At 34.9% G+C, this 24,856-nt stretch overlaps 2 protein-coding genes across 9 annotated transcripts in view; one reads left to right on the top strand and one right to left on the bottom strand.

Moving 5' to 3' along the window:
* The window catches only part of LOC107998941 (myelin regulatory factor-like protein), a 47,031-nt gene extending 22,777 nt beyond the window's left edge, over positions 1-24,254 (bottom strand). For 4 of the 8 annotated variants that reach the window (XM_062082929.1, XM_017058503.3, XM_017058506.3 and 1 more), the window contains exon 1: positions 23,627-24,254. In XM_062082929.1, the coding sequence (XP_061938913.1) occupies positions 23,627-23,675 (49 nt within the window). In that variant the 5' untranslated portion in view covers positions 23,676-24,254. The remainder of the gene's footprint in view (positions 1-23,626) is intronic. The other 4 variants (XM_017058502.3, XM_062082930.1, XM_017058504.3 and 1 more) reach the window with 1 other exon arrangement.
* Positions 24,255-24,321: 67 nt separating this feature from the next.
* The window catches only part of LOC108001552 (D-altritol 5-dehydrogenase), a 34,717-nt gene continuing 34,182 nt past the window's right edge, over positions 24,322-24,856 (top strand). Inside the window, exon 1 of the mRNA XM_062082966.1 lies at positions 24,322-24,679. The gene's annotated coding sequence lies outside the window, so the exon portion shown is untranslated. The remainder of the gene's footprint in view (positions 24,680-24,856) is intronic.

Genomic DNA, 24,856 nt, shown 5'->3' with positions numbered 1-24,856 from the left:
TAATCGCAAATAAATTGCGAGGATGCGTGATATTATATATTTACTGTAATTATAGGATTTACGTCTATCCATCTATCACAAAACATCGAGTATAAAAATATTCCTCGTTTTCGTAGAATCTCTTTCGGCAACGAAAGCAAATGATCATTTCGTGTGGACAACAAGTGGAACGAGAAAACTTTTTGCGAGAGATCGTTAAAAATTTCGTCCAATCTCATCGAAGATTTTTCAAATCGTTTCGAAATAACAAATCCGTCCTTATTGGTGCAATCTTAAAAGAAATCGTCCACGATTTCTTTCCTTTCCTTCATCCATTGTCTCTTGCAGTTTCGTTCTCAAATAATAATAATAAAATATTAAAACTGTCGATAGTGTTTATTCAAATAGAAAAAAAAAAAACACGATCCATTACGTAAATCAAATAAAGATTAAATCGCAAACGTGTACGAAATTGTGTGGGAATTACGAATTACATAATAATCTGCGAAAGAAAAATTTGCTGTATAATTGTTGTAATTTAAAACGACGAAAGTGATAACTAAAGTCAACAACAACAACAACAATAATAATAATAATAATAATAAAAAGGTGACGTGTCGGGAAGGAGGAATTATCCACCCGCGAAATTCTTTTGGTAAGCACCTGCTGTTGATGGAGTCGCGTGCGTGCAGCCACGGGTGCGTGTAATCGCACGCATTAAGTGGCCGCGTGTGTTCCATCAACCCCTCCGCATCTATTATCGCATACAGGCAAATATCACCGATCGTTCCCAGGCCTGACTCGAAATTCTTTCCACCCAGAAACGTGGACAACCCGATAATATGTAAATGTTTGCTCCTGGTTAAATGGCCCACCCACCCGCGACTCCCTGATTATATTACACCATTTGTTTCTTTCTGTCGTCGTCGTCGGTTCGTAAAATTTCTCTTTCCTTGCTATATGTCATAATTATGAAATTTTACGAACGAACATTTTCGTTATTATTCATGATAGAAATGTTCTACGACGTTTTATTTATTTATTTTTTTTCGTTTTTCCAATTGTTTATAATCGTTATATAATTAATAATTATAAATAGAATAGAAATAATAAATTTATCGGAAACGTTTCAGAAAGAGTTTTTGAAAAATGTTATTGGAAAAAAGAAAAAGAAGAACGAAATTATCTCTCGGTTACCAACCGTCGGTCAAAAAAGATCGTTTATTTTAAACGTTCGTCGAAGTATCATACGACTTCGCGAAGTCTCGAAGCATAAATCGAGCAAGATCAACGTCCACGTTAATTATAGATTAAAAAAAAAAAAGAAAAGAAAGAAAGAAAGAAAGAAAGAAAAGAAAAGAAGAAAGAGAAGAGAGCACAGACGAACAGTTTTAATCATTAAACAGTCCCATTACCGCGGAATATATTTTTTCTTTTCTCCTTTTTCCTCCAACGCAATTCGCTCGCAAATCGATACGCGGAGTCGCGGCTTACTAATCCGTGTTCACGTGCTTGAGTATTATGATAATAAACAGTGAGTAACCGTTGATCAGCCTTCCATTACGCATGCACACTGCGAAGCTACAACCGCTATGCAAGAAAGCAGGCAGAGGAGGAAAAAAAAAAAAAAAAATGACGTTGTGTAAGAGGCGGTCATTTCTTTCGATGATGGATAATCGAATTGCTTTCGATGTTTCGGACGGGGAGAAAATAATTAGAAATTCATTAAATCGGAAGTCGCGGAAAGAAAATTGCAATTTTTTAATTGTCCAATTATAATTTTTAAATGAAAATGTTTCTTTTTTCTTTTTTCGGGTAAAAATATATCTTTGAATCAAATTTGTGGGATCGATAAGGCAACAAATTTATTCGTCGTCGTTTATTTTGGAAAATATAAAATGAAACGGATCAAGAATTAATCTCGATTGCTTTCTGGAACAGCAATTTAAAAAAAAAAAAGGAACTTTGTCTCTTAAACTTCCCAACTTCGAGGGCGAAAAAAGAGGGGAGAGAGAAATATATATAAAATTTCATTAATTTGATCGAGCCACCGCGTAATTGCAATTCACAGTGCAATTTGTTTTTCCCAAGTTTCCTCTCGGTGATCTCATTGTTTGAGCTTTTATTGACTCCTTATCAGGATTAGAAACAATCCCGCTGGCTCTGGTTTTGCTCGATTCGTTCTTGCACGGGGTAAAAATCTACGGCCACGGCTCTTTTATCGCCGATTGTAACGTAACACTTGGTGTTATCATTCGCGAATCGAGCGTTTCAACTTCTGTTTTCGAACGACACGGCAAGGTATGAAATTCTTATTTTTTTTCTTTTTTTTTCTTTTTTTTATTCAATCCAATTTAATCTTTTAACGTCGCTGTAACACCTACTATTTATTTTATATACATCAACGATTGTGAATAATATCAATATTTGATCAAGAACATAAATATACATATTTATATAAAATACCGATGTTTCTTTTAATAAGTTCAGACTCGGTCAATAATTCAGACACTGCGCGATATCTATGGTGATTTCAAGGGAGAAACAAAAATTATTATCCCCATATTTGATTCTACAGCATAGAGAATTGGTTCTCGAAAACCAGATCGATATCGATGGATAATTAAAAGCAACGTATTGCAACGAACGTTAGGTCGAAGAAAAATGAGGTGCACGGGGCCTGGAGAGCGTCCAAGCCGTGACCTTAACTAACTGGAATTAGTGTGGCAACGAGAAAATTATCACGGTCGTTTAGCAATCAACCTACACGATCGTTCGGGTTAATGCGAAAGCCGCGTACGCGAAAATTAAATTCTCAAATGAAATGCAGTTATCCCGGCCGATACGTCGCTCGCTGTTCGCCTCATCGTCGTTTCTTCTTCCTTCGTTCCGTGGGATTGAATGCAATTTTGCGAGGAGAAAAAAATTCTCTCTCTCTCTCTGTCTCTCTCTATTTGATGAGTCGCCAAGGACAACGAGAGAACGTCGTCCGTTTAATTCCGTGACAAAAATTTAGGAGCAATTAAGCGGCATTGTTGAAAATATTGTCGAAGATAAATGGCGAATAACGTGGAAATTATTCGCTCGAAAATCTTTACGCGTAAATACGCATTGATTGATCGATAATCAAGGGAGAGGTAGATTTTGATTTTACGATTCGTTTATTCGTTTGTTGTGTGATTATCGCGTAGAATGAAAAATAATATCGAAGTTGAAAATTTAGTTTATTCGATTTTTAATACTTTCGTAAATATCGCGATAAATATTTTCGTCGTAACAGAGGCTGCGGATGAATCGGACGGTGTCTCTGCCTCAAACACGTCATATTGTGTAAGTACGTGTATAAAACAATAAATGTTGTACAAAACAATTTCAATGTTGTACTTGAAAAACTCAAGAAGATATTTAGTAACGTGATACCGGCATCGAACGTACACACTCGTGTCCACAAGTCACCGGACACTTGCTAATCTTAAATAAAATATTTGTTAAGATGGACGTATAACAAGAGTTTAGAAACATAGTGTAATTATCTATTGCACAATATGATTCACGAAAAATAAATATGTATATATATATAAATATATAAATATATATATTTATTTATTTATTTATTATTTTTTTTAGAAACAATCGCGATACATTTGCATAAATAAAAAAAGAAATCAAAAGTCTGAACTGGTACGAACGCAAACTTGTATCAATCTCTGGATCGATTATACTATCTTAAGTACTCATGAACGAGGGTGTAAATTTTATCCTCGTCCCTGAGAATGCTAAACGGTCGTTTCTCGTTAAGATACCTAAACTCGTTTGTGTCACAGAAATCATCTGTGATTGACAGTAGGCGTAGACTTATGGCATATTTCCATTCTCTCCAGTTTTCTCGGAATTTCTTTATCTTTTTTATTATTATTATTATTATTATTTTTCTTTTTTTCGCTAAAAAAAAAAAAATCTATATTTACAGTTTCTCCTCACCGTCCATCTCTCGGATCACGGTAAATGGTATTTTAAATAAGATATTTAATTTATCGTTTCCCAGCGTCAGACAACGATGGCGTGTGGCGCCGTGGAACATGCGATTTTTCTTCTTTTTTGTTACAGAGAGACAAGCATTGAATTCCCCGTGGAGTACAGCGATAACCGACCAATATTATCGTGTTCGAACGTTTGACGTCCACGTGCACGTGTCTATCATCGTTTCGTGTCTGAAACAAACTCTGTGATCGACGCTTGCAACGAAAAATATTCGAAAAAAACGTATGCCTTTCCTTTCTTACGCGTGGAAAAACGATATATGAAACAGATATATATATATATAAAGAATATCACGTTTCGCGAATAAACTCTACCGATCGAGTGGATGCCATCTTTATCAATGGAACCTCACGAAAAATAATTTTTCTCCGTTGATAATTCTTTTTCGCGAATATAATAAGTAAAATTGAAAGAAATTGTACGTTTTATATTTTGATAAATAATCACGTTGATGATTTGCATCATTCGTTTCATTTTCGTCGAATAGATTATATTGATTTCGAGATTGTCACAATCCACGGAACGTAATGAAACATTAGAAATACGATAGGTACACATAGGGTAAGGTCGATTCCATTCTTGAACAAGTGTGAATTTCCTAGAAGGATGCCGCAAACAAGAAAGGAAAAACATCTCGTCTCGAGGATAATGAGAGCAAATGATAAAGATACACCGATTTTCTAGAATACTCGTCGTCAGAAACGTCGAAAACGTGAAAATCCCTGAATCAACATGTCTGTTACAAGAATGGTAAAAATCCCTAAACAAATCGCTCCTCTCTTTGTCCAACTGATCTGGTGAATTATCGGTATACTTAAAAAACTATACAACAACTTTTGTGATTAATTATATATATATATACGTATTATTTTTTTTTTTTTAAATACAATCAAGTTTACCAGGTTTCGATAAAATTTGCGCTGAAAGAAACGAGTTTCTCGGATAATATACGAATCAATTAAGAATCCATCGCTCGGTATAACCACGCAATAATCTCATTCTCACGGTGTAATAATTAGTCTCGTCGTATTTACCATTCAATATTCTCCAACGTGTATCAGAGATCCTTCTAGCCACGACTGCGATCCAGGCTCGTCGAGGTGAATTTCAAATGCGCAAGACTCACCACTCTTAAACATTGTATGCTCGTTAAGTATGCTCGTTAGCGTTGGGAAGAACAATGAGCTTGTTTCGTTCGTTCGAAATCACCGTTACCTTTGTTTAATTTTTCGTTATCGGTAACGAGGCGACGCTATACTACGAGTATATTTTTTTTTTTCTTTTCAATGTACGAGGTGTTTCGAAAATAGGCGATCGAACATCTCGTTCTCTATTTATATAATTTAAGGGCGAAGGAAGATTTCGGAAAAATTTGGGCACCTGAATATTTTCAATCTCTTTGGATTTTGAGCGCGAATATAAAATTTCATAACTGGAAATCGAAACTTTTTCTCGTATTTTCGTTTCTTTTTGGAATTTTTAAAACTTTGGAGCGGGAAGTTTTGTCGACTCGAGCTTGAAATTTTTAAGAATCTGAAAAGAAATTTTAAGGATTCTCAATTTTCCAACGTCTCATTTTCTGTACGTGAGAAAATTCAAAATAGAGGATCCAATTTCCGAGGGAAAGAATCATCGCGAAAGAATTTTTCAAAAAATAATTTCTCTCGATAATTAAATTTTAGAATAGAATAAGGATCGTATAAAAAATTTGTAGAAGAAAGAGAGGTTTCCAGACAGACTTTTTTTTCCCCCGCATCCTTTTACTTTCGAGGCAGCTTGCATAAAATATATTCAATTTCAATCGCGACTCACGTTTTAAAAACATCGTTAATATCGGCAACAGGAACGTGAAATGTGGGAGAGAAACGTCGTAGCAATGCGTTTTATCGCCGATAGAGGCGAAATTATGGTGAAAATATGCAGTCGACACGAGCACGATGAATTATCGTTGTCATTATCATTGTTGTTAATGCGATTGTCGAACGTATCTGCATCGGCTACACGAATCTATGGCTAATAATTCCCCAAGAATTACTCCATTCGCATTCTTCCTCCCGCTTTGTCGATTAATACCCGGAAGATGTTTGAAAAGTGAATTGCGGAGATACCCGGTGTCCTGAAAATATGCGCCAAAAAAAACATTTTTCCAATCTTTCTCGAGAAGATCGTCCGAAAGAATTGAAATAAAGAAACGAGAAAAATTTGAAGAATAACTGTTCGATATTGAGATTCAAATTTTCCCTTCCAATTTTTTTCCAACGAGTTTTCGAGGATTTTTCTGAAGTTTTCACAACAGCTTTCCAACAGCCACACTCGAAGATATAAATTTAAAGTAAACAAGAGTCCACGAGTCGTTCACAAAACTGCCAACAATGCGTCATAAAAGTTAATCCGCTTCGTTCCATTTCTACGCTATTCATTTATTCGTTGATTATCACCGAGAACATCGGTTCGATCCGGCTAGAAAAAAATCGGTGAGCTAACTTTTAAACAGTTTCAAACGAGCGTGGTGAATAAACGGGCTGAATGAGAGCAACCACGAAGGAAAAACTGTCAACAAAATTCGCGATATCTTTCTACATACGTATATATACATCCCTATTCATTTTCATTATTTTCATTATTATTATTATTATTAATTTAACAACCGAAATTCTATTCTCCCCGATCCCACGTGTGGATAATTTTTCTTTTCTTTATACGAACATTCATTCCCGACAATCCGAATTAAATATAAAATGGAATCGATTCTGTTCCACTTCCCATTCATATATGTGTACGAATGTAAAGAATACACGAAAAACGAAGAAACCGTTCTGAAAAAGGAAGAAATATAAATCGTCTCCAATCTCAATCCAATATTCATTTACGATTCTCTCGACCTCATTTCTAATCGTCCACGGTGCACACGCGACCCGAAACACACCGCACCGTGTCGAACGCCTCCATAAAATATCGAAACCACGAAATAAATCCTGCAGCAACAATCGACGATGAAAGAACGGCATATTTCGTTTTTTTATATCGGCCGAAGAAAGAAATCGAATTCGATCCAGTACTCGCGGGGATTCTCGCGCGTTTCCGACCCGTTCAAAACCCGATCTGCCTAAAATGAAATCTCCACCGCGCCATTCATCCGTCACGTATTTATCGTTAATTCGAACGCGATAAATGCGGCGATAACGTGGGTGCACACGTAACGTCGCACGCGTGTAAACACGTGCGATAATTTGTGCGTTTATTCGTTTGGTTAAAATTTTTGATCTGTCTTGTATAAATATTCCCCTCGAATCGATTTAAAAAAAAAAAAATTTCGAAAGATCAAATAACAATTTCGCTTTTAATTTGCAGCCATTTCAATTTTACACCGTATATACGCTTCCAGCGTGATATAGTTACTCTTAAACGAGTTACGTAAAAAAAGAAAAAATGAGTCCTGATCACGTAACGAGTGCTCGTGAAAATTATCGACAACAGATGTAGAATCTATATTGATTGTAACGTGTCTTTTTTCCCCCCCGACGCTTTTTTTATTGAAAGAAATCGCTGTCGAATTAATCAATTTTCCTTTTTCTTTTCAATATCATAATATATCCCCCTTTTTCTCATTTTCATGTACAACTGTAGAAAATTTTCTTTGGAAGAAATTCTCGGAGAAAACGATACAATATTATTTCCTTATTTCCTAATCAATTAAATATGAAATACGCTCGAAAACGGAATAATCGAGAAAGGTTGGATAATAATATATATAATAAAAGTGGAGAATCTGAACGAAACGTTGAAAACGATCGAAAACGAGAGAGGTTGGACGGTGTGTGAATAGGAAGACAAATGGTCCCGACCGATTGTTTGCTTGGCCACGATTTAACGCGTATTGAATAGGCCGAGGTAGAAAAGCGTGGAACATTACGGAAGAAACACGGCCTCGGTTGTTCCTCTTCGCGTTGCCGTGCCTTCTTCTGCCTGGGTCACGCTAAATCCTCTCTCTCTCCCCCCCAACTCTCTCTCCGTTTTCCGTACCTTCTTATTTCGTTCGAGCGATATATAATACATTTACGTATTACGCAATATTACGTTACGCGCAGAAGAGAATTTCTATCGTCGAATTTGTATTCCACACTTTTATACACTCGTCCCGTTTGTCGCTAAATCTAATCAAATCACAGAGTTGTCGTCGAATTGAAATCAGACCTGTCTCGAATCATCCACGGAAAGCTATTTCCTGATCGATTTCTTTTTCGAAATGTCGTTTCGAACGTGTCATTCGATTAAATTTAAAGAGAAAAATGTTGGAGCCAACCAATAATCCTAAAAAAAAAAATTATCGGCTCTATGGAGAAATCAGAATCCTTTAAATTTGCCTGTGAAACTTGGTAATTGCGCCGTTCCTAGACGCTTGGAGCAAACGTCGCATTCGATAGTCACCTTGCAACAAGCGTAATGGAACGAAGCGAATGATCGATGCGTTCCTCTCATAGCTGAAGCGTAGAAAAGTCGCTTGATTCCCACACTGATACCGCTCGGTGAACTTTACCTCGTGGAATCTGCCGGGTGCCTCGGCTTTCACCGAGTTGCGTCACTTTTACGATGATACGAACCCATTCGAGCCGATACCCGATGTGTATTATTTAACCACGAAACTGCAACGAATTTATCCGCTCGAGAGAAGGAGGAGGAGGAGCGAGAGGAGGGCAAAGATCTTTGTGTCGGAGAAACGTACGCCTCCGCGTGCATGCAAACCTCTTTTCCTCTCAAGGCTTTGCGAGACCGCTTAAGGCCGATCCGTATACGCTTCGAGTATCCTTTTATCGTGCCTCGTAATTGGACCAGTTTGATTGGAAATTTTCATAAATAGAATAAAGATCGTTTTCTCCGTGTGTTTTTCTAATTTGAATTTTCCCTTACAAGTATAAGATCTCGATTATGAGAACTTTTAAATGTTAAGCGACGAAGGAAAAGTCAATTTTTGGAATAAGAAACCTGGCAACCTGGCATTATTAGATCTGTTTGTGAAGAATAATGCCTAAGAGAAAAAGAATCGACGAATCTCGTCACGTATCTAATATTTCCCTTGAGAAGATTGTTTGGAATTAATTGTAAATCGGGCTTAAGCCGGTGGAACGATCTCGAGGAGAACGCGTCGTCACAACAAGAGAACGTTGCGCCCACGTGAAATACCAACGCGACACGTGAGCTAACGCGACAAACAATTGTAAGATCGATCCCGTGGAATCGATCGTCGAGAAATATACCGCGACGACAATTGCTGAACGCTTTGCGGCCTCCACACTTTTCTCTTTCTAAACTTTTTCCAAAGAAGGTGCGATATAATATTTTCTCTTTTTCAAAATTACGATGCGATCGTTCGAAATAAACACGAAGCAAGAATTATCCATCGAATTAAGTTAAATTTATTAAAGATAAATTGCAAGCAACGGATGTCGTACACGTCTAGAGATCGATGACAAAAATAAGGAAGCAATTAAATTGGCAGGTGTATCCATTATACCGTCGGAAACGACGACAATTAGCCGCAATTCGTACAATAAGATTATCTTTTTCTCAACCACGAATATTTTGCATTACCGTAGAAGCGAAATAAAGATAGGGAATGATTATTTGCAGGGTCTGATTCATCGTCGTAAAACGCACAAGCTTTTTATTATTATTGGTCCAACTTGGAACATCCATTTGCTCGACAATTCTCCTAGCCTCATCGCGTAATAATTAGATTCGAGATAAATAATTCGTTTCGGAGAACAGAGAATGGTTTATGACGTGCAGTGTATGTGTATATATATATATATAATGTGTATATACACGTTGAAGAATTTGATCGAGATAACGAGGGATGCAAAGAGGTGTTGGTGCATCCTCTTGGAAGATAACGATCGAGCAAAGGTGTTGGCTAAGACGACGGGTAGATAGAATGATTAACTTGGACACAATTTCTACCGTTATTCCTGGTATTTTCCCTTCTAACGTTTTTTACTTTCCTTAATTTTTATCTTCTATTTGTAACGAGATAATAGAAAGCAAATCGGTTCTTCTCGACTTGTACGAAGAAGAAGAATGTAATACGAAATCGTACATATGCTCGATGGATTTGAATTAGACATTTCCTCCTTTTTATTTTTATTTTTCCACGGTCTGTGTTTACAATTTTACAACTCTCTACTTCAAATTACGAGCCCAGCGATTGAAATCATGGACAGAGGCCGGTTTTGTTTGAGAATTCGTATAATAATATCTTTACTTTGAATATTTCTTTCTCGAGAAGACACGTAGGAATATTCGGTTACTACGTGAACTGTACGAGAACCGACGGAAACTCGAGTTCCCAAGCCATCGTGTTTCCGATTCTTCAACCGAGATATCCAAGTAATTACGCTATTAATATTTGTCTTCGTGTTACTCTTGCAAACTTGTCGTAGCAAAATGCCTGGAATAGAGACGTTTTGCATCATAAAACGGGCATTCCAATTTTTCCAATTCGTTACTGGCAAAGTTCTTTTCCTCGTGAAAAATGGCGAGTCGAAGAATTTTGCGATTGTATTTAAAAGAAGATAAATATTATATCAATCTTAAAAATTAATTTTCATACATCCTTGACTTTAATAAATTAATTTATTATTTATTTATCGTAAAGAAGGATCTTTTATTAAATTCGTTAAGTCATCAAATGTTTCCGGAATAATTACGATTGGAAGATGTAATTCTCATTAGCTTTATGAATTTAACATTTGGCGTTAAGGATTGAATTGTAATGTCGAGGAATCGCGAAAAGTGAAATTAAATCGTTTAGAATCGTTTAGAAGTAATCAAAAAAAGGGGGAGACCGTTCTCGTTTTAAGTTTTAACTTGGAAAAACTAGGATGATCTATACAAATCACGTCTGACGCAGTCGTCACGCTAGAGTCGGTCCTTTTACGGTCGTCTTAACCTACTTAACGTTATACACATAAGTATCGCGAACGTCCAAATAATTTGTTCCAAGCAAATTTCGTAGTTACGATGTTTACATTGCTGCTATATTAACTGTATATAGTATAGATTTAAAAATATTCGCATATACATCTGCATATACGATCCAACTTGCAATTTATAGAATTACGTATTGATAAAAAGATTTACAACGTCGTTATCGTTATTGTGCGATGAACGTGTCTTGTTCTTCTTTTCGCGCAATTATCCCTCGATTATTAGTTGATTTTAATCAAGTAAAAGTATAGCACGGTGTTTAATTTAATAATTACGCGTACGTATTATTTTTTTCTCGTTCTGGTTGGAGAAGAGCTCGTTTCAAAACTAATTTATCGACCGACGGTATGTGGAGAATATTCGAGGATTATTATTGACGGGATGATTTAAAGTCAAAATCTATGGTGAAATTAATTTGACACGGCAGAACGGAATTGTTATTGATAAATGTCAAGCATCGTTGTTGAATCGCTTCGACATTTCTCCACCGCATGTGGAACGTCCAAACGTTCCGCGATCGCGGCACAGACTTGCGGCTCGCAAAGTAGTCCACACATCCTCTCTCTTGCATTATAAACAATCTCCCATGAAAATCTAGAACGGCCACAATCGTAGTGGTAAACTCGCTATGGCACGTTTGCTCGCCGCCATATCGTGGATTCAATGTTGTTATGTAAAGAGCAATGTGTGCCTCTTGATGATGAATCTGGGCAAGTCATCTCAAAAGGTACAGCAGGATAGAGAGGGTACCAAACGAAGCTCTTATGATAAATTACCATTAAAAAAAAGAAAAAAAAACTATATCATTTTCAACTCTAGAGACAACTAGGAGAATATAATTAGGGGAAAAATTTTTATGGGATAATTGCATGTATTGTTTAAATTCTAACGAATTTCGGAATAATTCACGCGTGGTTTTCGCGTATATCTTTCTTGGTTAAAATGCAGAAATTCTTAATTGATACAAATGTTTAAGAAAAATTATATAATTAACGATAATTATGGCAACAGACACTGTTAAGATATCCTGTTCCTAAATTACCGAAAATTCGTAATTTAGCTAATAAATCGCGGTGAAAAAAAAAGAAAGGCACTAACTGGTAGATAAACAAAGCAAAGCAATTAAGCGTATCTATTGAAACATTGAATAAACATATTTCCGTGTACTTTATATTTTTTATTTATTTATCTTTTTCTTAGAATTCTTATTTTGTCTTAAAAATTACCGGCTCAAGGATCGTAAAATCTAATAAAATTCGCGAAAACCACGCAAGAAAGACAATAATTGCTGTCACGACGACGAATGACTTTGACTTCTAACCCGGAAGTCGCGCGTACCGCCTCGCTTGACGTAATACAAAATTAGATATTCGTGCGTGGGTGTAATCAAGTTTCGAGGAGACAGAAGAAGACCTGGTGAGAAAACGCGATGAAAACGAGGAGGAAAATCGTGCTCGTGTCCCGATACCAGTTTTATTGGGATAAAAGATCCCATTAGAACCCCCCAATAACTCGTGCCTCCCCTGTACGAATCAAGTGGAAAGTTTTCCTCGCGAATAACCGATTAATTCGAGAGGGTTCATCGACGATGTCCAACGTTATACGTTCGTGGAATTTATCGCTCGAGCGTTTTTATTATCTCTTCGCTCGTATTCGATTTCATGGCCGATAAAAGTGGCTGAAAACTTTTTGAGTTAACTTGAGGCTAACGACGACCGCGAATGACCTTTATTCCTCTACATATTCGTTATCGGGATTGATTTGTCGAGCAGATAATTTCGATTGGAAATCTTGGAATTTAAGATTTAAAATCTTTACTGAATTTGGAAAGCTTTTTTTTTTTTTTTTTTATTCGAAACGTCGTAATAAATTCGTGATAAATAACGAATCGGATCGTAGAAGCAATTACGTTATTTCGATAGTCCCCGACTTCCGCGTTTCAAGAATATTCATTGATGTCCGATCGTCTTGATCTACTTTATACGGATTGATTTCTCCGGCTTCGTATCCGAGTGAATAAGCGTATTAATGAGTTTGCTCGTACGGTCCTATCATTAAGATAAGAATTCTTGTTAAAATAAATAGAGGAATGTGAGATTGCTTTGACGAATACAATGATGGACCGTTTAACGTGAACATATCTACTTTATTCTTGCGACTATTGGAAACCGAGAAGGAAAGACCGTTTAGCTAATAGCGAAAATATAATTTTCCATACCTGTTCTTTGCGATGCCATTTTTTTCTAAACCTCTCGACATCCGCGACGATTAACGAAAATTCTAGTTTCCAAACCGTACGTAATCGCACCGATTATCTTTCCGAACCCCCTTATATGTCATACATTCTCATTCTTCAATATGTAATCAACAATTCGTAATGTGCGAAATTAATCCCTAGGAATGCATGATTTTTCCATTCGGTCAAATTGCACAGTTCGTATCGTAGTTTCAAACGTTCTGGACAGAACATCAACAAATTATATAGAAAAATTCATAAAAGATTCTAGGGATCCCTAGGATCTTTGGATACTCAGACTAGCAATAATCTTAATATTAAAAAAAATTATTGACCCCTAATGTCTTAAATCTCGAGTATTTTTTGGCATCTTCAGATTAATGTAAATTGATTTTATAAAAATTCGTAGAGAACTCTAGGGATCCCTAGATCCTTAGATTTTCAAATCTTTTATAGATTCGTTTCCACGAAACGCACGACACGCATAATGGCATACGTTGCTCCAGATTTTCAACACTGAAAATCTTTTGTAAATCGATCCGTCGGATGGCATTTCTAGCGTTATTACATCAATTGACGTATGAGGCAACGAGAACATTATCCGTCATAATGGTTAGTGACTTTCGTGTCTCGTTATACCGGCTCGTACTGCCTGAAAGTTGTGCAACGACAATTTGTTTGATACGAGTGCCGGGCAATAGAATCCTTTTGCGGAACGTTTATACAAAGACGAGGCAATACCCACCTACTCCGAAGACTACGTGACTTTGTCGAGGAATGTATAATTTAAAGTAGAAAATCGTAAAATTGTGAATACACGAGGTAACCATGCGAGGAAATAAAAAAAAAAAAAGGAAAAAAAAAAAGGAAAAAAAAGAGAGAAAGAATTAGCAATGCAAAGATTGAAAATTGAAAAATTTTAAATTACGTCAGAATCCTGCGAGACATGATTGTTCAAACAACATATTGTACGGCCAAGTGTGCAATGGTATCGAAGTACAGCGAGACTCAAAACCGAGTGATAATAAAACTGTGTTAATCGTTTTACGTCACGTAATGAATATAATGAAATTTTTACAAGGAAGTTGGAAAATTTAAAAAAAGATACAGAAGGAAGAGTTATTTGCATCTATTGATAATTGTTACAAAATTCAAATAGAAATTTTGAAATTAGATTATTTTCGACTCGCCATTGCATTCGAGAGACCATCAAGAGAGAAGACTTTCAATCGGCGAGAGCGTATCCTTGAAAAATTTCTCGGTTCTCCATTTCAGAATTCCCGTCAATCTATGATCGAAACGGTCTTTCTAATTCATGCATCGCGACTTTATACGTAGGTAGACAGTGATCTTGAGAATAAAACGAGTTCCTCCTTCTTCGGAATCCGTTGGGGAGCGTGAAAGCAAGATGAAGAAAAAAATAAAAAAAAAAAGGAAAACTATCTTTCAAATTAAGACTCTAGAAACTAATTAAGCAAAGAGACCTAAGATTGAGGATACAGAGATCCAAAGATAAAATTTCAACATTGAAATTCAGATATTTTTACATACCCAAATAATAATCACCGAAATAAAAATGAAATGTTAATTGAAAAAAAAATTCACGAATCGTGATAATGTTAAAATTTTTTTTTCGAAAACAATCAGTAAAGATAGAATTCTCAATCCTTAAATAATAAGGTATTCTTTTGTGCGTTTTTATCTCGTTAAAAAAAAAAAAAAGAAAAAGAAAACAATGTAGAAATTCAATTCCATCCAAGATTATTAAATAACCACGGAAGCGAATTTTTCGACGACCCAATGCAAGAATAGAATACGCTGTTTACTTTCACGAATCGGTGGCATGCAAAGGAAACAAAGGACGCGTTGTGGCCGATCCGCACGATTGTGCAAGCGTACACACGGTTGTGGACACAACGGGATCAAAGAGTCGTGGCATCGATTAAACAAACCACCCCTTTGGTTCGTCCCCTTTCTTCCGTCCAGAAAAGGAGCCTCACCGACACTTCTTCGCCGATACAACACGCACACGTTGACGGAGTAGACGTAGAAATACGGTTTAAGAGTGAGGCAGCTTAGGGAACTTTACGTAGGTGCGAACAGGGAACCGCTTTGTGGAACCGAGGCGGCGAACAAGTTCACCCACCCAGGTGCGTGAAAACGAAAAACTATTTGATAAACGACGAATGTATTTAGGTATTTTTTTGAAAGAGAACAGTTTTGTTTGTATGTAATAGCGGTGTAATTTATCCATGAGTAATATTTACGTGAAAATTTGAAGAAAAATGATCCGTATTTCAATAACACGTAGCTAGTTCGAAATTATGAACAAATGAATTATGTGAAACGAGTATTTTTAATGATAAAATTAGTGGTATCCACTAATTAGGTGGATTAATTATTTTTGATAAAATCTGAAGATTTACATTTAATAGACTTAAAAAAAATGGAAAGAAAAATTGATTTAAAAAGAAGTAAATAAGAAAATAAAGGAGGGGGAAAAAAAAACTAGTACAAAGTGTATATAAATTAATCTAATAATAAAGAATAAAATTTGCATAAGTATTACATTATCCTTCATTATCCTTCCACCATGTGCTTCCATCAAATCTGACGGAAAGTCTATTTTCAGAAGTGATAAAAATAGTTATTATATTTAATATCCTATTGACTCAACATAATCTACATGTACATCAAGTAATACATCAAGTATATAATAATGAGGATCGTTAATTTAAATTCAATTCATATAAATTTAAATTCAATCGCTTGTTTATAAATTATGAATGAAATTAATGAATTTTTAATGAAACTTTTAATTTAAACTTTTTTATCTAATTTAATTCCAAAAAAAAAGAAAGGAAAAATTTTTTAAATTTTAAAAATTACAAAAGAATATACGATTGATAGAATAATTATAAATAACATACGTAACATCACAATAGAATTTAACTTTATTATTTCACGCAAATCAGAAGTTTGTTTAACTTGTAACCGCGTGCAAACATGATCAACGACCCTACATACGTAAACAAAGATCAGGTGTCAAAATCTCCGTAATTACACTCCTGTCATCGCGGTGTATGTCACGCTACCCGTTCCCCTATTTGCATACGTGTGCGAATAAAGTGCACGCGTCACGTGTATTGCAAAAAAAATCTCGAGGATGTCATCAACAACGTCGTTCCACATTAATTCTGGCTAAATAACCGAGGTTTTCGCGAGAATTGGATAGTAAATGGGTTGAACGAATAAATTTTCGCCTACTTTTTGTATCAAGAAATCTAAATCTGATAAAAAAAAATATATCTAATTTCATTTAATTAATTTTTCCTCCAAGGAAAAATAATAATCAAATAATTCGTCATTATTACACAAATCGTTATGGATATAGTTATTTAAGTTTTTAAATTGTAAAATCGTGAATCCATGATCAAGAGATGGGAGATAAAGTATTTATTAATTTTGTCGAATTAAAATTAAAAAGAAAAGAAAATGATCAATCACAGCTTCGAGTATGGTCTTTTATAAAATGAAAAAACAAACAATGAAATACTTGAAGATATCATTATTCTTCTTCACTACTGTTATCATACTGAATCATATATGAGTCATCGTCTAAGAAAGCAATTATTACAATACCCTGATAAAATCATAATCTCACTAGCATAAAAGTAGCCGTAACCGCTTGATAAAAAAGATACTTCAATGAAGATGCTCTTCATCATCATCTTTTTTTAATAGTTCTACGATATTTTTTTCAAATAATTCTTACGCGCGAAAAAAATTTCTTACAAACGAAAAATCTACTTGAAACCTAACCATTATGATAAAAATTTTACAAACGAGGCTTTCCTTTTCTGACAAAATACGATTCGTGTCTCATCGCGTTATTTATATCCATCGCGATGCTCGGTCGCACGACAAACGGAAAAGTATCTTCGAAATAAAAAGAAAGAAAGAAAGAAAGAAAGAAAGAAAGAAAAGAGAAAAGGGACACCGTTAAAACACAAAAGGCGATTGGACGGAGAGGTGGTGGGCGAAAAGGGTGAAGTGGTCGGCGCATGCGCGAGCTTTTCGTCCCGAAAGGCGGAACCAATGAGCTTTTCACCGACCAATGTGCTGTTGTGGGTGGCTCGGCACGACTTGCGCCCTGCTTTCATCAACGGCCATGTCGCTTCAACCAGGCCCTCGTAAATCATCCTTCAAGTCCGCCGATCACCGATAAGCGGCCACGATCGAACGGTTTTATTGTCGTTGGCGTGCGTCCCTTGTCGAAAATAAACGTCCGCCACGGGCGATCGATATGGGGCTCGGAATGGGGCGGGTGGAGAAAATAAAATGGACGGAGGTAACGGTGGATCGGCATGAAATCGCGAGGTAAACCCGTGAACCTTACGGTTGAATCGTGTAGATATGTGGAGAGAAGTGTGTTGTGGTGGGGATAATGCGAGGCAGATAGAAGAAATAACGGATGATTAATTTGGTTGACAGAACCCTGTTGGTTTCGATCGGTTTGAAAATTTGTCGAGTTATAAGCCGAAACTTTCGCGAGATATGATATATTTAACTTAATTAAATATTATACTTTCGATGTACTTTTGTTAAATTTTTATTAATTTTGTTGGAGGAATCGGTTTCAGATTTGATTTGGAAATTTGAAGTCGCGACATTGAGACTTTAGAATGTAAATGTTTAATTAAAAATTTGATTTCTCGTATAGAGTTATAAGAATGGTTGAAGAATGATATGACGGAAATAAAAGAAATAACAGGCGATTAATTTTGTTGGGAGGAAATGAAGCTTCGAGTGTAATAAGTTGGGTCTTTTTAGAAGAAAAATTTTATCTCCGCAGATAATTCTCGGAAGATTTGCTTATTTGGGATATTGACTTGGGAAGAGGAGATTTTCAGGAAGAGGAAAGTTGTCGCGTTCGGAGAGACGCAAGGGCGCAAGTAGCAAGTAGTAAATTGGCTCTCGTGACGACACCGTTTGTTGCAATTTATGCCCGCCATTACTATATAGAGTATAATAAACTAGTGCTACCGGTACGGCTTACCTACCATTCGTCCCTATTTATAGACAAATTCGACGAAGGTGAAACTAGAGCGACAGATGCGCTCGTCCGCGGAAGAACGGAAGTGTATTCAGTATATTCCTCTCGATGTGCACTTAATTAAAACTATTTAACTTTGGTTTAGATTTACCGATCCAATTTGTACTCGACAATCGAATACAATTATTGCTAAAATTATATTACGATATTTATTAAATTCCAATCGAATGATACTCAAATATAATTTTAAATATTCTATTAATACTATTTCTTATATAAAAAAAAAAAAAAATAGAAAAAAGAGAAACGACATATTCTTTACAGAATTCTTTAAATAAGAAGAGAAAATTTTCAAAGAGTTGACGTCTACAATAGAATTTCTTCGTAAGATTGGAATAGCCATGAATCCAGTGAATCGTGTTTGAAGAAAAGATTTTCCTACTTCTTCCTTCCTTTAAGGATTTTCGTTTAGAACGAGAAGCAAACATCTTCGATGACTTAGCATCGGAGAGAAGCGTTACACAAAATCGGAAGAGACCGGTATTTATTCTCGCGTTTAGCAACCAGTTTACAGTTATTGGTTGTGGTAAAGCATTCTTTATAAGTAAGTACGACGTGTGTCTCGAGATATTTTCTTATAGAAAAAAAAAAAAAAAAAAAAAAAAATCAATGCCTTGGAAATCAATGCTTTTTATTAGATCGATCTCACTGTAATTATGATTAGTCAAACTAACATAAGATTAATATACGATAAAATAATATTTCGTATTATAATTTCTGCTCTCTCTATTCTTCGAACTATTCAAGAATGTTATTCTTCTACGTTCATATTTGTCTTTCGAGATAATTTTATTGTAAAACATTGCAAAGTATAATATTGTGTTGAATGAAAGGTAAATTTTCGTTTTGAAGATATTGCAAGATACTTAACTTAAATATTCTAAGAATATCCCAAAGAAATTCTATTAGGCGTAGAAGTCTCTTTGATGACGAAGATGAATTTTCATTATTTTGCAAAATGTAAACGACGGTGTAAATTCGAATCTTTACACTTTAATTACACTTAGATTACTATTTTTTGAAATAAAATTATCAAAAACAATTTTGACATTGGTCAAAATTTTTATTTAACTTGATATAGAAGTATTACACAAATTCTATATTGCACAAATCTTTATAAGAATAAAAAAAAAATCAAATTACAGTCTAAAATAAGAAGTGATATAAACACGAAATGATTTCACATAGAGATTTCAGATAAATGAATTAGAATTAACTTGACATCCACGATAAGCGTAAGTGTAGTATATTGCAATAATCTTTATATTAAAAAAAATAATAATGAAGAAAAATAATTTTAATAACCTATACTTCAAAACAAGATATGATTAGAAGTGGATACACTTGAGAACCAGGATGTATATAAATACTTAACTATCCGTTTCTACCTGAAGTCGAACGAACCCGATTATCTATTCAGCGCAGCAGAGTGAGAGACAATGTTTCATAACGGCACGTACCGCGTGTAACTTGAAAAATCGACCGTTTTGAAACGGCGGGAAACGGGATCGAGAGTCACACCGACCGGTCGTATCTTTCTTTTCTATTCAATGACGCTAGGTGCATGCGTCCAACCGTGTGCACCCAGCTTGCTGCATCCACTTCGCGTTTGTGTGTGTGCATGGCTGCTTGTGCACACGTGAACGAGCACATTGCCATTAACGCTCATTTTGCGTCGTTGCGCCGTTCTGCACGGACTGGTGATAAGCACCGTACAAATCAGGAAAACTGCTTTTGATTTTATAATATATCGTCCGGGGGAAGCTTTCGTTGCTTCGTTGCTTTTTGCGAATAATGTTAGATGAGTACTATATCTCGGGTTTTTACCAATATTAAAAATTAATATTTCTAGAAAAACGGAAAAATTCCAAAACTACGATGTATCATGATCTAAATTCATTGTCTTCAATTTTTAAAATAAAAAAAGTAAAATCTATAATTGAATCATAAGCTAAGATTTAATTAAAGTCATTATCCTCTCAAATTTATAAAATATATAATATTTTAAAAATTGAAAAAATTTATAGATTGCAATTAATTCCTTGCATGGATTAATTATACAAATTAATTCATTAGACATCTAATCTACGACCTTAAAAAGTCAAAGCAAATATACATGTCATGAAGTTTTTATTTGATTATCAATACTAAGTGATAAAAAGCTAAAATGATAAAAGAAGACATCGTGTTGTGAGATTTATAAACGCGAAATCAATTCATCCGAGTTCCTAATTCGATCAATTATCTGTTCCAATACAAGAATCGAACGAGCTTGCATAATTTCACGCGGAAAGAATTAATTAGCAACGAGGAAAGTTTCGTGCCGTTATGTTTAACGCAACTATACTAATTTCGTTAGACGCTCCTACTTCTCTTTCTCAGTAAGCTCGAAAGCTTTCACGATTATCGTCGCAAAAAAGATCTTTGGCTCGAGATGTACATGTCGTTGACCATTAAATTGTGAAAATTCTTCAACTTATGTGAGAAAGTTCACAATCGAAAATCATCGTCTTTGAATATGAAATTGTTGAAGAAAAGATCGCTTGGTAATTGGAATAATATGTTAATTTTTCGAATATTTGAATCCAAACTTATGTAATTTTTAATTAGCAACTCGACTCAATCGAAAATAATTTGAATATTGAACCGCAAGGATTAAATAATGATAATGATTGTTGAATTTTAAAAGAAAATTTTTAGACTATTCTAGATTGTTCATTTGAAAAATCTTCAATTTAGAAAAAAGATTAGTAAATATCTAAAATATTAATAAACTTCTTTCTTAACAAAAGTCTAATCAAATAATAACAAAAAAAAATACTAAATATTATTATTTAAAAAGAAATGTGTTATAACCTAACTTTTTCGAAGAATTCTTACCTGCGCAGAGTATGGAAAATGGTCTCGAGCGATTGAGGTTAGATTATTCGTCTTTGAAGATGAAGCGTTAACAATGATCGAAAAGTGAATGTAAAAGCTTGTTTCATAGCACAGAGCGCGTTGGTTATTGGCACAGGTTACGGCCAAGTATCGAGCCGTTAATTTCAAATAAACGGAAAAGCACGTTCACCGCGCGACTTTCACTGTCTACCTAGCCATGGTTAGAGAATACTGGAATTATTGGCAAAGACCAATGGAATTGCGGTAGTATTTGAGAGAATACGATTCATCCAATGGATCATCACGATTAAACATCAATTCTTTTTCTCTTTCTTTTCTCACGATTTTTCGAATCGAATAGATCGTATGAATATTGTTAGGTTATTATTAGAGCAACCAAATGTGAATCATTAAAATATGATGTGAATGAACTATGATTATACATAGATAAGTACTTTTTGCAATTTTTTCCTCTAGGAATAAATCTTTTGCATAAAATTTTTATCAGCGATATTCTGAATTAAGAACAATAAAATATATAATTCGTAGAACATATAACTTTCAAATTTTTGATTATTTATATCTTATTATAAAAAATTGACATGCAAAATTATCTTAATCACTAATTATTTTGAAATGATTAAATTAAGAAAATTGAGAATTATCTTCGAAAAAAAAAATAAAATAGTACAAAAAGATAGTTTGTATTTTGAAACTAAACGATTTTAATACCATTCACCATATTCAGTTTAAACTCAAGACACGAGATACTCTAATTACTCGATACATATATAGTACAGTTTACGAATAGAGTGAAACCTACCGATTATAACTATTAACTGTACTCCATGCGTCTAATCATATTTATCCACGAACGAATAATTCAATGTAATCGGATAAACGAGTTCTCCGCTTGTGCACTGAGAGCAAGCTTGAGAAAAGATCAAGTTAAACGGAGAGAAACGGGCATTACATTGCAACCTCCGACCCAGATAAAGAATGCTATGGTGCACTCGTTGCAGGTGAATGCACTCGGCATTCAGAAGACCAATATTGGTCGCGATTATTTGGAAAAAGTTGTGAATATTCGCGGAAAAATATTTGAAACACATTCTATGATAACTATTAATGGCACATCTTAGAATCTTTCATTATTCGATATTATTTAATTTTATTTTTAATATCTAATTATCCGTATATATAACATAAAAGTGCAAATTTCATTTTACATATATGTCAGAATTGCATATAATGCATTTTATCAAAATTTCAATGAAACGATTAGTATGTGAATTAATATAGTCAATCCCGTTATTTTATAGATATACAAATACGATTGCGTGAAATCTAATTGATCTCGTTTAAAATACCTGTTATTCAAGTAACTTGCATGCAATGTCTATTAATATATTTATTTTATTTTCTAGCAATGATTGCCTAAATAAATGGGTTAAACGAAATTAAAAGAATAATTATTTATATTAGTATATAATATTGATATTTACAATGGAATAAGCAAGAAATGATGCAGCAAGATACATTGAACTAAACGTGTAACAGGTATGCGAAGGCGGTTTTTCCGCGAGTATGGAGGGGAGAAGCACAGTCAAGGCAAAAGTAGGGTAAATGTATCCACGTAGGCAAACGACTCTCCTTTGAAGATCAATCAGAGCGAACTAAAAATTTTACAAATAGAATTCTTCGGATTCGTGCAATTTAGAAAGAATTTGTGAATGATGCTATACGTCGATAATGCATGAATAATTCAACTGTTTCATTTTGCGCGCACAAATATTATGTAGATAAATATAAATCGAATTTTAGTATAACAGTCTTTAAAAATATCTATATTTTTATAATTTTATAAGAAAAATTGTTTTTATGTTAAAAAATTAATTCTTTAATTGCTTGAAATAATTTTAAAAATAAAATCTTTATAGAAATTACTATTATATGTCCGATCCAATCAAAAGTGTCTACACTATAAAATATAGTATAATAAAAATCCCTAAAAGAGAAGAATTTAAAAATTCCCGCAATCATTTGAATATGTCGGATCATAATTCAATTTGCTTATTAAACTCGAGAATATTCGAAATGGAAGAATGGATAAGATCAAAATATAACAGAATAACGCTATTTATCTTTCTGCGAAAAATTGAAACACAAAAATATACGATCAACCGTGTCCGGTCGTTTAAGGTCAACGCACGACGAACGCGAAGCAACCGAACGTATTTGTACAACGCACACGACAAGGTATATGGCGAACGTTAGGGATTCGCGACATTCCCGTGGCTGTCACGCTTGTCAATCGTCGCGAACCGTTCTGCTAGCGGTTTCGATTATATTATAGCACAAAACGAATGTAATGAAACGCTTGTACTCACCGAGAATCGCCTGGAGGGTTTGCTCGTCCCCGTCCCCGATGACATCCATACCTCCGTTGATAATCGGACCCCTGAGATCTTCCGGGCCCGATCAACGGGCCCCATTTTGTCTCCAGGCTAGAATGTCACTCGACGCGACGTCCCACATAGTACGCGACGTTTAATGTAACTCTCTTCCGTTTCCCTCTCTCTCTTTTTCTCTTTCTGTCTCTTCACGATTTCACGGTGCACTTTCTGTCTTTTTTAACCGTGCTTTTCTTTTGAAATTCCACCGAACGAGATAAGTTCACAAACAATACTTTTTCCGTGTCGTCACTATATGTTTTCTTATACCTTCGAGTGCAGCGACACGATCTACGAACGATCACCGTCGAGAATCGGCACGATGAACGGCAACAATGAGAGCATCGCAAAGAAAAAAAGATTATCCGTTCCGTATCCAAAAGAAACAAACGCACCACTTAAACGAACTTGTATACCGTCTTTGTATGTTTTTCTTCTACTTGTTAAAACGATTTCTCCGTACGTTATTTCACTGTTGGCTCGTACACCCAGGAGCCGTGTCGAATCCCGAGGCGCGGACTAAACTTGAGTTCCGTCCGCCGACACTACACGCGCACGAATCGTAATACATGCAAACACGCCCCGTGTATGTCGCGCCGAGAACAAGTTGATCACGTGACGCATCTCAGTCTCCTTTGGACGAAGTTTGAAAGAAGCGCGCATTGACAATCTCTCGTGAAAATATATTGTGATTTTATAAAGACACATTTGTGCAATTTTCCATTATAATAATTGATAACTGTTTATAATATCATTATATTTTGTATTTATCAAAACATTACGACGACTACGAAACTTTTAAAATATAAGTGAAATCTTGAATATCATTGTCAATGTAATTTCAAGATGGCGACACCGAACTGCATTTTGCGCGGTAAAACGAAATCAATGGATATATACTGAATCGGAATTCTTATTTCGAAAATAATATAAATATTGTACATGAAATGGAAGTGTTTTTCGTCTTCAGTTGTACGAATTTCGAGAAATGTAAGTTATTAATATTTCTTTTCTTCGTATTTAGATAAATAATTGATATTTAAGATAAATAATTTCCTCATTAATACACAATTATACTGGGATTGCTAGAATGAAAAAAAAATTTTATCAATTATAAAAATAGAATTTTATTCTTAATAAATATTAACTAATACTATTTCTTAAATC

The sequence above is a fragment of the Apis cerana genome, linkage group LG12 (assembly GCF_029169275.1).
Source record: "Apis cerana isolate GH-2021 linkage group LG12, AcerK_1.0, whole genome shotgun sequence".
Taxonomy (NCBI): domain Eukaryota; kingdom Metazoa; phylum Arthropoda; class Insecta; order Hymenoptera; family Apidae; genus Apis; species Apis cerana.
This window is presented reverse-complemented; position numbering and strand designations above follow the sequence as displayed.